The 13,536-nt window shown below is 43.7% G+C and overlaps 1 protein-coding gene across 2 annotated transcripts in view; it reads left to right on the forward strand.

The window, feature by feature from the left end:
* The window catches only part of LOC115178534 (ubiquitin carboxyl-terminal hydrolase 43), a 149,355-nt gene extending 138,980 nt beyond the window's left edge, over positions 1 to 10,375 (forward strand). Inside the window, exons 12-16 of one of the 2 annotated variants that reach the window (XM_029739781.1) lie at positions 3,747 to 3,866; positions 4,023 to 4,281; positions 4,533 to 4,691; positions 5,066 to 5,272; positions 8,012 to 10,375. In XM_029739781.1, coding sequence (XP_029595641.1) covers positions 3,747 to 3,866; positions 4,023 to 4,281; positions 4,533 to 4,691; positions 5,066 to 5,272; positions 8,012 to 9,225 — 1,959 coding nt within the window. In that variant the 3' untranslated portion in view covers positions 9,226 to 10,375. The remainder of the gene's footprint in view (positions 1 to 3,746; positions 3,867 to 4,022; positions 4,282 to 4,532; positions 4,692 to 5,065; positions 5,273 to 8,011) is intronic. The other variant, XM_029739782.1, reaches the window with a different exon arrangement.
* The last annotated feature ends 3,161 nt before the right edge of the window (positions 10,376 to 13,536 follow it).

The raw sequence follows: 13,536 nt of genomic DNA on the forward strand, positions 1-13,536 counted from the left end.
TGCAGGGCTCAGATTGCAACCCTGACGAAGGCCCCGCCCCTGGTTAAAGAATTCTGTCCTTTTCTTACCAATTTTAATGCTGCACGTATTGCCAGTATACATTGATTTAATTATGTCATATGTTTTACCCCCTACACCACTTTCAATAACTTTGTAGAACAGTCCTGTATGCCAAATAGAATCAAATGCTTTTTGGAAGTCGATAAAGCAAGTGTATATTTTGGTATTATTTTGGTGGACATGTTTATCTATCAGGGTGTGTAAGGTGTAAATATGATCAGTTGTGCGATGTTTTGGTATAAATCCAATTTGGCTTTTACTCAAGACATTGTGCTTATTAAGGAAGTTTAGAACTCTTACATTGATGATACTACAGAAAACCTTCCCCAGGTTACTGTTCACACAAATGCCTCTGTAATTGTTAGGGTCAAATTTGTCTCCATTCTTCAAGATTGGGGTTATGAGTCCTTGATTCCAGATGTCAGGGAAATAACCTACACTCAGGATCAAATTAAACAATTTTAATATAGCCAATTGAAATTTTGCACTAGTGAGTTTGAGCATTTCATTTAGGATGCCATCAGGTCCGCAGGCTTTTTTAAATTTGAGAGCCTGAAGTTTCTTATAGAGCTCCTGGTCAGTAATTGGGGAGTCCAATGGGTTTTGATTGTCCTTTATAGCTTTTTCTAATCCATTCAACTTCTCATGGATTTGGCGTTGTTCTGCGTTTGTGTCAATTTGAACGGTGTTGTAGAGTGTTTTGAAATGGGTTGTCCATATGTCACCATTTTGTATTGCTAATTCCTCTTGTTTAGATTTTTTTAGTTTTTTCCAATTTTGCCAAAAGTTGTTTGTGTTTATGGACTCCTCAATTAGTGTCAGCTGCTTGCTGTTGTACTGTGCTTTTTTGGTTCTGAGTGTACGTTTATAGAGTTTTAAAGTCTCACAGTAATGAAGGCGTAATTCACCATTATTTGGGTCTCTGTGCTTTTGGTTGGATAGTGTTCTAAGTTTTTTCCTTATAATTTTACAATCTGCATCAAACCAGTTGTCATCTGTGATTTTTTTAGTTTTGTTTTTTATCAATTTCAATTGTGCTTCTTTTGCCGTTTGCCTGAATATATAGTTGATGTTTCGTACTGCTAGATTGATGCCTTCTTTACTGTGAGTGAATGTGGTATCCAGAAAGTTATCTAAGAGTGTTTGGATATTTTGGTTCCAGGTTGCTTTCTGGTATTCTTCTGTGCTGTTTTGGGCCCATCTGTATGAATTTCTGATGTTGTACAGCTTACTGGGCTGTGAATGTGTGGTTGTTTCCAGGTCTGTTCTTTTGAGGAACAACGTAATTTGGCTGTGATCAGACAGAGGTGTTAGTGGCTTGACAGTGAATGAGCTGAGAGAGAAAGGGTCCATGTCTGTGATCATATAGTCTACTGTACTGTGGCCAAGAGGTGAGCAGTAGGTGAATCTCCCCAAAGAGTCCCCCCGTAACCTACCATTGACAAAGTACAGACCCAGGCTTCTACAGAGCTGCAAAAGATCCCTTCCGTTTTTGTTGACGGTGCTGTCACTGTTGTTTCTATGGGGGAGATTAAGATAGTTAGAAACAGTATGGCCTGTAATAAAGCTGTCCCCTCGTGTGCTCGTTAGATCAGGTAGTGTTCCTGTGCGCGCATTTGTGTCCCCACAGATGAGCACATTTCCCTGGGCCTGGAAATGGCACGTCTCTTCCTCGAGGGTGGGGAAGATCTCCTCTGAGTAATATGGGGATTCTGAGGGGGGGATATATATTGCGCAAAGGAACACATCTTTTTCTGTCAGTACAAGTTATTTTTTTAGTTTTAACCAAATGTGGTATTTGCCAATTTTGAGGGGATCAATTAGATTTTGTAGTTCGGATTTGTACCAAATGATCAATCCTCCAGAGTCTCTGCCTCTATTGACAGAGCTGTGTTTCTGTGATGGCACAATGACCTCTCTGTAGCCTGTGGGACAGTGAGTGACAACGTCAGCCTTACACCATGTCTCCTGCAGAATGATGACGTCAACATCTTTCAGATTTTTGTTGAACTCCAGTGCTAAACTCTTCAGACCAAAGGTTGATGAGTTTAGACCCTGAATGTTCCACATGCTAACTGATAGTGATTTCATGTTGCAAAAAGAAAGAGTAGCAGTCAGAAATACAGTAACGATTAACTAATAAGTTGTTAAGAGCGCGATAAACAGGATATCAGCTAACATTTATTCTGTTATTCTGTTAAATATTCCTATTCATTGAACAAGTAAATTCTAGTACAATAGGTGTGTGTGTGTGTGTGTGTGTGTGTGGTGTGTGTGTGTATGCGTCCGTGTGTGTTTAGTGCAGTTTGGTGCAGATGTATTGGAGGAGCTGTTTAATCTCACTTAATCCTACAGGGTTCTCCTGTCCTCTGACGACCTCCGCGTAGCTGCGCTGGTCCTGCTGTTGGGCCCTGTGAGGTGGAGGGGGGCCAGGTCTGGGCTGTGGGACTTCCTCTCTGGTCTGGTAGGGGTGGTGTTCTGGTGCGGGATAATAGGCTGGGCCCGGTCTGGTCTGGCTAAGCCGATGGAAGTGGTGATGCTCTGGGGGTGGGTGGGGCCTGTGGGGTGCACTGGGTCTGGTGTGGCGTTGAAGGGGCCTGGGGCTCCTTGGTGGTGCAGTGGTCTGGTAGGGGTCTCTGGGTGCTCCTCTGTCCAGTACAGCATGGGGTGTTTGTCTACCAAGTGCTACGTCCTTTAGGGACTTGGCAAACATCCCTACTGTCTGCTTCCTCAGGTGGGAGTGGTCGTGTAGATGCTCTGGGGTGATTGTTGGGTGGTGAGCAATGTGTATGTTCGGGAGTAGGCCACACCCTCTGGTGATGTCAGCGTTGACTTTCTGGATGGTACGGGGATGAAAGTCTTTGCGGGGCAGCAGAGTGTCTCTCTCGCTCTCTCTCTGTCTCTCTCTCTCTCTCTCTCTCTCTCTCTCTCTCTCTCTCTCTCTCTCTCTGGTCTTCTCGCCCTCTCTCTCTCTCTCCTCCTCGCTCTCTCTCTCTCCTTCTCTCCTCTCTCTCTCTCTCTCTCTCCTCTCTCTCTCTCTCTCTCCTCTCTCTCTCTCTCTGTCTCTCTATCTCTCTCTCTCGCTCTCTCTCTCTCTCTCTCTCTCGTCTCTCTCTCTCTCTGTCTCTCTCTCTCTGCTCTCTCTCTCTCTCTCTGTCTCTCTCTGCTCTCTCTCTCTCTGTCTCTCTCTCTGTCTCTCTCTCTCCTCTCTCTCTCTGTCTCTCTCTCTCTCTCTGTCTCTCTCTCTCTCTGTCTCTCTCTCTCTGTCTCTCTCTCTGTCTCTCCCTCTCTCTCTGTCTCTCTCTCTGTCTCTCTCTCTCTGTCTCTCTCTCCTCTCTCTCTGTCTCTCTCTGTCTCTCTCTCTCTGTCTCTCTCTGTCTCGCTCTCTCTCTCTCTCTCTCTCTCTCTCGCTCTCTCTGTCTCTCTCTCTGTCTCTCTCTCTCTCTGTCTCTCTCTCTCTCTCTCTCTCTCTCTGTCTCTCTCTCTGTCTCTCTCTCTCTTGTCTCTCTCTCTCTCTCTCTCTGTCTCTCTCTGTCTCTCTCTCTCTGTCTCTCTCTCTCTCTCTCTCTCTCTCTCTCATATTTCCACTCCCTGTGTATTTTTATATGGCTTTGGACAAACGGAATGTATGGAGAATATAACTTTACCTGAGACTTCCCAACTGACCGCGCATGTTATCTCTCCAGCTGGCCCCAGACGACGCATGGAAGTGTCCCCACTGTAAGCAGCTCCAGCAGGGCATGGTAAAGATGTCCCTGTGGACCCTCCCCGACATCCTCATCCTCCACCTCAAACGCTTCCGACAGGTAACTGGAGCCGATCACGTGTAGCGGATTGCCATTCTTTCCTTGCCTATCTATTATTCCCTAAAGGACCACAATGGAAATAATCAATTTATTGTGTTAACCTTTGGTAGCTGATTAAACGGCAGTACTGGTCTTTTGAAAAATTCAATGAATTAGGTGGGCGAGCGGCGCAACAAGCTGTCCACCCAGGTGCGCTTCCCCCTGGCCGGGTTGGACATGGCCCCCCATGTGGTGAAGAGGTCCCAGAGCATGAGGAACCTTGGGGACCTGGGACCCTGGCCCCCCACATGGAAACAGCCTGAAGGCAGCAGTCATCATATTAGTCACCCAGACATGGCCCTGCCTCCTGACTTCCTCTATGACCTCTATGCAGTGTGTAACCACCATGGTGGGATGCACGGAGGACATTACACAGGTACTGGTTAGACATTGATATAGGAGACGTGATGTTGATGAGAGAGGTATACTGACTGGCTGTTGATCGAGAAGTGAGGAGAGAATATTGTTAGTGAGAGAGATGCCTACTGCTAAATAACGATGATTCATAGAACATGCATAACAATACAGTGCCCTCCTCTATAGTGGTGAGATCAACTTACATTACTATACCCAGGACATAAGGATTGTGGTGCAGCCTGTCTCTACAGTCCTGTGTGCGTTTTGCAGCGTACTGCAGGAACTCAGTGGACGGCCAGTGGTACAGCTATGACGACAGCAGTGTGGACCTGGTGCCTGAGGAGGAGGTGTGTACCAGAGGGGCCTACATACTGTTCTATCAGAGACGTAACGTCATCCCCCCCTGGTCGGCCAGCAGCTCAATCAGAGGTGGGTAGTGTACCATACACACACACATCACAGGAGAGAGCTCATTCAGGGTTCAATTCCATTACAGCTGAACTCCGTACAGAGATAGTATTAGATACAACAAGGCCATTCAGCCTTTATCCACTAAAGGTTAACTCATAACTGCAGGGTTCACTCATGTCTGCAATAGATGGAGTTCCAAGCACCATGCTCAACTACTTGAACCAGCAAAACCACAATGTGATATTCCTATTGCTAAATGCTATATAGTATATAGGAGTTATCTGTGTAGTTTTTCTGTGTTTTCTGTATTGACTGGAATGGAACTGACATATGTAGGTGTCTTTCTGGTCCAGTGTCCATAGTCACAGAAACTTCTCTCTCCCCCTCTGTAGGCTCCACCAGTTCCTCCATGTCGGACCACTGGCTGGTCCGTCTGAATGGGGACAGTAAGAGGGGTAGTCTGGTGTCCCGCTCCTCCACCACCTGCCCCTCCTCTGTCCCCGACTCCCCAGAGTCCCCCGTCTTCCTTGATGACCCGCCCAGAGAGGAGGAAGGTGAGGGGCCTGGGAAACATGAGATGCATGGTAAACCAACGAAAGGTAAAAAAAAAACGTAGGTCTTCATTCCATTGGTGGTGGAAGGGTGATGGGTGGTGTTGGTGAGTTTTCCCGTTACTACAGTAGGGGAGAGGGGGGTAAGTTGAGTGTTTTATATACTATTCTTTCTAACAAAGACATTTACATACACTGAGTATACCTAACATTAGGAACACCCCCTTTTGCCCTCAGACAGACTCAATTTGTCAGGGAATGGACTCACAAGGTGTCGATAGCGTTCCACAGGGATGCTGGCCCATGTTGACTCCAATGCTTCCCACAGTTATGTCAAGTTGGCTGGATGTACGTTGGGTGGTGGACCATTCTTGATACACACGGGAAACCGTTGATCCTTGTTGTTACCTCATATCCCAGCGATAATACCTTGCATTACACCTGGGAAGAAAACACATACATTTGCTCAACTTACCCCAAGGCAAACATTTTGACTATATTAGCCCACATAGCTACAAGGATGCACTTTCCTGCTAGGTTTAGAACCTCATATTGAAGCTTATAGAGACCTCGACTGATGTATAGAACAATCTTAAAATTATCTACTTTGGTTTAGACACAAGCATCATAAAAATACACAATACATTAATTTGACTTTGTGAAAATCCATTTTTTGGACCTAACTTGCTTACCACTTTTTCCATGTGGTTTCTTCCTTCTCAGACTCCAGAAAAGGATGACCTCATCCTAAATATTTGGTCAAATGATTGTTGTGTATGGTTTCCTAGAAACAAGGATGGCTCAATTTACCCCAATCTCCCCTATTTAAAGAACTTTGAGCATCTGGGAAAAGCTACATCTAATCAATGGTTATTATTATTCTATGTTGCTGCCAATACGCCACATGTGAACATAGAGTGCATCACCTCTTTAATGTTTAGCTGAACACATTCTACTCTAACTGTGGATGTGCATTTACGTAATCTCTTCCTATACATGCACAATCCATGCCTATATACAGTTGAAGTCGGAAGTTTACATATACTTAGGTTGGAGTCATTAAAACTTGTTTTTCAACCACTCCACACATTTCTTGTTAACAACTATAGTTTTGGCAAGTCGGTTCGGACATCTACTTTGTGCATGACATGTCATTTTTCCAACAATTGTTTACAGACAGATTATTTCACTTATAATTCACTGTATCACAATTCCAGTGGGTCAGAAGTTTACATACACTAAGTTGACTGTGCCTTTAAACAGCTTGTGAAATTCCAGAAAATGATGTCATGGCTTTAGAAGCTTCTGATAGGCTAATTGACAGAGTCAATTGGAGGTGTACATGTGGATGTATTTCAAGGCCTAGCTTCAAACTCAGTGCCTCTTTGCTTGACATCATGGAAAAATCAAAAGAAATCAGCCAAGACCTTAGAGAAGAATTGTAGACCTCCACAAGTCTGATTCACCCTTGGGAGCAATTTCCAAACGCCTGAAGGTACCACGTTCATCTGTACAAACAATCGTACTCAAGTATAAACACCATGGGCCCACGCAGCCGTCATACCGCTCAGGAAGGAGACGCGTTCTGTCTCCTAGATATGAATGTACTTTGGTGCGAAAAGTGCAAATCAATCCCAGAACAACAGCAAAGGACCTTGTGAAGATGCTGTAGGAAACAGGTACAAAAGTATCTATATCCACAGTAAAACAAGTCCTATATCAACATAACCTGAAAGGCCGCTCAGCAAGAAAGAAGCCACTGCTCCAAAACCTCCATAAAAAAGTGAGACTACGGTTTGCAACTGCACATGGGGACAAAGAATGTACTTTTTGGAGGAATGTCCTCTGGTCTGATGATACAAAAATAGAACTGTTTGGCCATAAATGACCATCGTTATGTTTGGAGGAAAAAGGGGGAGGCTTGCAAGCCGAAGAACACCATCCCAACCGTGAAGCATTGGGGTGGCAGCATCATGTTGTGGGGGTGCTTTGCTGCAGGAGGGACTGGTGCACTTCAAAAAATAGATGGCATCATGAAGAAAGAAAAATTATGCGGATATATTGAAGCAACATCTCAAGACATCAGTCAGGAAGTTAAAGCTTGGTCGCAAATGGACAATGACCCCAAGCATACTTCCAAAGTTGTGGCAAAATGGCTTAAGGACAACAAAGTCAAGGTATTGGAGTGGCCATCACAAAGCCCTGACCTCAATCCTATAGAAAATTTGTGGGCAGAAAAGAAAAAGCGTGTGCGAGCAAGGAGGCCTACAAACCTTCCTCAGTTACACCAACTCTGTCAGGCGAAATGGGGCAAAATTCACCCAACTTATTGTGGGAAGCTTGTGGAAGGATACCCAAAATGTTTGACCCAAATTAAACAATTTAAAGGCAATGCTACCAAATACTAATTGAGTGTATGTAAACTTCTGACCCACTGGGAATGTGATGAAAGAAATAAAAGCTGAAATAAATCATTCTCTCTATTATTATTCTGACATTTCACATTCTTAAAATAAAGTGGTTATCCTAACTGACCTAAAACAGGTAATTTTTCCTAGGATTAAATGTCAGGAATTATGAAAAACTGAGATTAAATGTATTTGGCTAAAGCGTATGTAAACTTCCGACTTCCAACTGTATAATGTTGCCGGGAAAAAAGCTAATATTCATCACTGTGCTTGTTATTTGCAATTTAATAAAAGGGGTTTGAAAATGAAAGTTGGTCTAGCTTTAAATGTCAGAGACACTATGGTAAAGTGTTCTTTTCTCTCTCTCTTTCACCCCCAGGTGGTTTTGAGACCAGGCCGTTCGTACGGGGAATCCAGGGTCGTAGTGTCAGCATGAGGACCCCCACTAAGAACAAAGAGACACTGAACAAGGTCCTCCCCCTACGCTGGTCGTTCGGCTCCAAGGATCGCCAAAAAACTGCAGCCGAGGCCGCCCCTGCCCCTGTGGAACTGGTGGAGTACCTAGAGTCTGGAAGAAGACCTCGCTGCACCAAGGAGTCTATAGTCAATTTAATGATGGGCTCTGAGAGCCGGAAGGGTCCTGCCATCAGCTCCCCCAGTGTGGGAAGCAGCCTGAACTGCATGGGACAACCAGAGTCTCCGCAGATGCCAGAGGGCCAGAGAAGACCAGTCACAGACAAGACAGGGAGTCTGAGACGGAGTAGCAAAGGGTCCCAGCAGCATCAGAGAGACCAGGGGGACCAGAGAGACCAGAGAGACCAGAGGGACGAGGGTAGGATGGGCGGTAGTAGTAGTACTAACACTCTGACCAGGAGGAATACCAAGAAGATTAAGGAGAAGGACCAGGGAAAGCCCCAAGAGGCCCAGTCTAGGAGGGGGTCTAGTGCAGGCATCCAGCCTAGCTCCAGCACCCACAGCCTCAAGGACAGAGACTGGGAAGGCACCCTGCGGAGAGGGGCCAAGGGCCTCCAGGGCCCACCACCAGGGGACCATCTGGTACCACCTGAGGGAGAAAAGACGAGGAAAGGTGAGAAGGTAGAGGAGGCCTCCAAGAGCAACGAGGGGCTGCTGTCTTTCTTCAAGAGCAACTTCAAGAAGAAGGACAAGGAGTCGTCATCTTCTCGCAAGTCCGACTCTGGAAAACTTGGCGACGTCGGCGGGTCCAGCACCTCTCGGCTGTCCCTGTCCAGTGGAGCCCCAGGAGGGGCCACGAAGACGAGGGAGGGGAAATCCAATGGAGCCCCCCGCAACGGGGGTGCCAATCGTCTCGGAGACGAGCTGCCCAACGGTAAAGCCAGACGCGCCGCTGCCGCCGATATCAAACGCTCTCAGAGCTCATCTAACATCCCCAGCAAGGAGGAGTCTAGCATGCGAAGGACCGCCTCTTTACACCGTAAAGGGCTGTCCCATGATGTGGCACAGCCCCCTCGCAGCCTCTCAGCCGAGAAGCCCTCTTACGGTACCCTGCAGAAGACTCGCTATAGTACCAACTCACTGGGACGCAAGAGGGCTGTCCCCGAGTCCAGCTTTTAGCTGACACACACACTCCCTGACACACACACACCAGGGTGGTTTTCACTAGGCACCAAACAGAAGAAAATGGAGTGAAACAGGGAGGGACTAGCTTCATTTGTCCAGTAAGAAATGTTTGTTTTTGTTTTCCATTGCAAAACGTTTACTACATTTTGCTACGGTGACTTTGTGCACTAATCAATCTGACCCTGATCAAAGCAATGGAGCTCAGCTGGAAGGATACTCCTGTAGGTACACACAGAAGCACAAGGTGGCTCCCTCCAGTGTTGTGGAGGGGTGTAGCGTCAGTGAAAGAGCCGGTCACAGGGCCAAGGAGAACATTTAGGGAAGGTGACACATGAAGTACGCCTGCTAACATAAACAAAATGTCATATCAGAATGAATATTTTCTTATTCCAGTTTTGTTTAGATGTTTTTTTTATTTGTAAAAATGATTGTGACTTAACAAGTGCCTCAGTAACTGATATGCAGATTTAAACCAATGTGTTTGTGGACACCTGGTCATCACCGGAAGCACATGTTGTATTCACACTCACATACACGCACACACACATTGGCATGCACACGCACACATTATCTACACTCGTGTCTTAAAATCATAGTAAATGAATGGCATTCATCACTTTTATCTTCCTCGATCGGTTTGTCCAATGGTAGCACCTAAAGGAACGTTATGACACTGTCATGACAATACCTTTTGTTATTATGTCTATATGCTCTAGATGATTTGGACAAAAGCATTGATTCATTGGAAGTATACATCAGAGCTTTAATAGGTGATTTCCTCCTAGATTGAACTATGAATGATTTAACTGGTTGTACGTGCTGCTTGCACTGCAAACTGGCTGCTATATAGATTCACACATTGCAAATGAAGGTTATGATATTGCACTTTCTACAATGCCAATGGTACCGAACTCTCCCTTTCATGCAGTAAGAAAGATTCCCTCCTGACAATATAACTTGGCCTACGCAACACGTCCCCCTTTATTCTTCAGCTCATAAAAATATGCAGTTTGACCACACGATCGATTATTATAAATTCAAGTACATTTATATGGAAATTTGACATTTTTAGTACTAAAGTCTGGTTTTATGATTCTAATGAAATTACTGTGTTTTAAATGAATAAAAAATGACCTCAGATTGATCTATTCTTGCTACTGGTAGGTAATTGAACTTTCTGATGCTGATACACTGACAGTCTGGTATGTAGGTCTATGTGGTACTGTATTAGAGAGGCAAGCGGTGTCGATTGATTGCATTACTATGCAGTTCTCTATGAAGGATTATGCACTGTAACAGTAAGATCACTGTAACAGTAAGGTCACTGTAACAGTAAGGTCATTTATTTGAATCATCAGACTGTCCACTACAGTAGACAGTAGATGCACTGGTCAGATCACCCCTGAATGTTACATACATGTTATTTATCAACCTTGATGAGCTCTTTGGCCCCCCCTTATCCATTCTTACTTCTCATCCTCTCTCCCTTCACTCCTCCACATCGATCCGTCTTATCTTTTTTTTCATTCTCTGTCATCCATCGTGTCTCTCATCAAGTCTCTTTGGCCACTAAAGGTCCCCTCTGCTCCAATCGGCAGAGCTCTCGCCTGGCGTTAACGACGGCGTAGGCGTTTGATTGAAACACCCTCGCTCTCAGTGTGGGTTGAAATGAACGGTGTAATTGGGTCCAGTCTCTACGGTACAATTTCCCTTCTTAGGAATCGTTAAGGTACAATTTCTCTTCTTAGGAATCGTTAAGGTACACCTTGGGAAGAGGCTGTAGATACTGGCAGTCACGTCATGTCTGAGTCTCTGAGAAGATTTTTCATTTTTTAAGCTGTTAGTCATCCATTTTCTTTCCTGAAAGCTTCAGTATATGTACAGCTACAGTATATGTACAGCTACCGTATATGTACAGCTACAGTACATGTACAGCTACAGTACATGTACAGCTACAGTACATGTACAGCTACAGTATATGTACAGCTACAGTATATGTACAGCTACAGTACATGTACAGCTACAGTACATGTACAGCTTCAGTATATGTACAGCTACAGTACATGTACAGCTTCAGTACATGTACAGCTACAGTATATGTACAGCTACAGTATATGTACAGCTTCAGTACATGTACAGCTACAGTACATGTACAGCTTCAGTACATGTACAGCTACAGTACATGTACAGCTACAGTACATGTACAGCTACAGTACATGTACAGCTACAGTACATGTACAGCTCCAGTATATGTACAGCTCCAGTATATGTAGCTTTCAGTTGATACTTTTAATGGACCTAGCAGTGCCACGCTTTATCGTAGGAGGTGAGAAAAACACTTCAACACCCCACACCAGTTAGTCCATGACACTAATTAACTCATCACACTTAGCGCCTGTCTGTGCCACTCAGGCACAGTTCTAAGCAATAAAGATTGAATGAATGTGTGGTCACGTCGTGTCCATGTTTTGCACATATAATATACTGCTGAAATGTAAGTTGAAGGAAGCATTGTTGGCAGCAATTCAACAGCTTGTCATTGGTACGCCAAGCAGGGATAACAATAAGGTACTAAATCCTAATGGGCAGTTTTCAGCTGATGTCTTTAACAAATTTTGCCTTTGTTAGTATAGCCAGTTTTCACTCACAATAATTAGTGGACCAAGCCAAAGCATTGGTATTATCCTGGAGCAATGTTTTACACTATCAAACTCACCAGTCACTATGGACTCTGTTGGGAAGATCTAGAATCACATCAGTTTAATGTTAAATAAATAGTTCACAAATAAATGATACTATTACAATCCTGAATTGTGACGTTTGTCATTTGTCTTTGCAGCTTGAATTCCTGGGGGACAGAGGGGTGTTGAGTTTGAGTCTCTACAGTACTTCCCAGTCAACCGTCTTAAAACTTCACTGTTGCCCGTAGGTCTTTTCTGTGACAGAGCTATGCTTGGTGATAGATAGCATGTCTTATCTATAGACAACATGGTCTCATTAAAATATGTCAAAATAGTGCCATATTAGCCATTGTAGTTATACTGTATGTCACAGAAACAAACATCTTATGTCTACTGTGGGAGTAGGAGCGTTTGGATGGGACACAAAGTCTGTATTGTTCATTGACATTTGGTTTATTTATGTTGTTCTAGACGAGGACACTATGTACCTACCACAAAGTTTACTTGTACCAAAACAAGCACTTGTATTTAAAATGAAGACTATAAATGAAGGATTTTTTTTTCCAATTCTTTTGTGAAATGTGGGATAAAGATGTTTTATATGCAACTTTTCTACATTTTATAAAGGTTTTGTAAATAAATGAATACACATTGCTCTATATAATGTCTGTATAAAGGGAGACATGTAGTATAGCCTTGTATAAATCGCGGGGCTATGAGGTTAAGGCTGATGCACAAGTATAGGCTACAACTGTGGTGTGTACTGTTCTTCTATGCACAAGAGTACGACAAGGTATATGCTATTACTGTAAAACTACAAGGGTTTGTGTCTCTGTAATGATATCCAATTACATTTTTTTTATACTGCAAATAAAACACATTGTTTATCACAATTGGGCTTGTGTGCAGTTATGTATTTACTCACTTGGCTGCATGTGTATTGTATATTATAAACGGAGTGGTTCGAGCCCCGAATGTTGATTGGCTGACAGCCGTGGTATATCAGACCGTATACCACGGGTATGACAAAACATTACTTTTTACTGGTCTAATTACATTGGTAACCAGTTTATAATGGTAATAATGGCCATAAACAACACCCCCTCAGGCCTCATTGCTTAGTGTTCTTAATGTTTTGTGCACTCAGTGTATAGTATAGTATACATGGGTATAGTATGGTGCTGGTTCCATTGTTGGAGCTGTCTTTATACTCTACAAGCGTCTACATAAAGCACACCTGTAAACATCAACATCTCTCTCACCTACCATGCCAGTATTTCTTTGAAAGGTTCACATTGTTGCACTTCAGGGCTGGGCTCAATTTGAATTGAAGGCATTCAACTCAGAAGGTGATTTTAAAAAATATATATTAAATGGGAACACTTTTTAAATAAATAGCTTCTACTACTCAGTTTGAGAAGTCATTGAAAACAGATGCAATTTTTTTAAATTAAGTTTACTTTCTGAATTGACTGCCTTAAATTAAAATTGGTCTCTAGTACTTTATACATCAACAGTGTTAGAGCAAGAGGCTTTTATCTTATTGGTATTAAGATCAGCCTGTTAACCAAAGCTATTTCCCTTCCTGTATTTTCTTGAAGGGATGTGTTCATTATCCCTATAT

This window comes from Salmo trutta, chromosome 38 (assembly GCF_901001165.1).
Source record: "Salmo trutta chromosome 38, fSalTru1.1, whole genome shotgun sequence".
NCBI lineage: Eukaryota > Metazoa > Chordata > Actinopteri > Salmoniformes > Salmonidae > Salmo > Salmo trutta.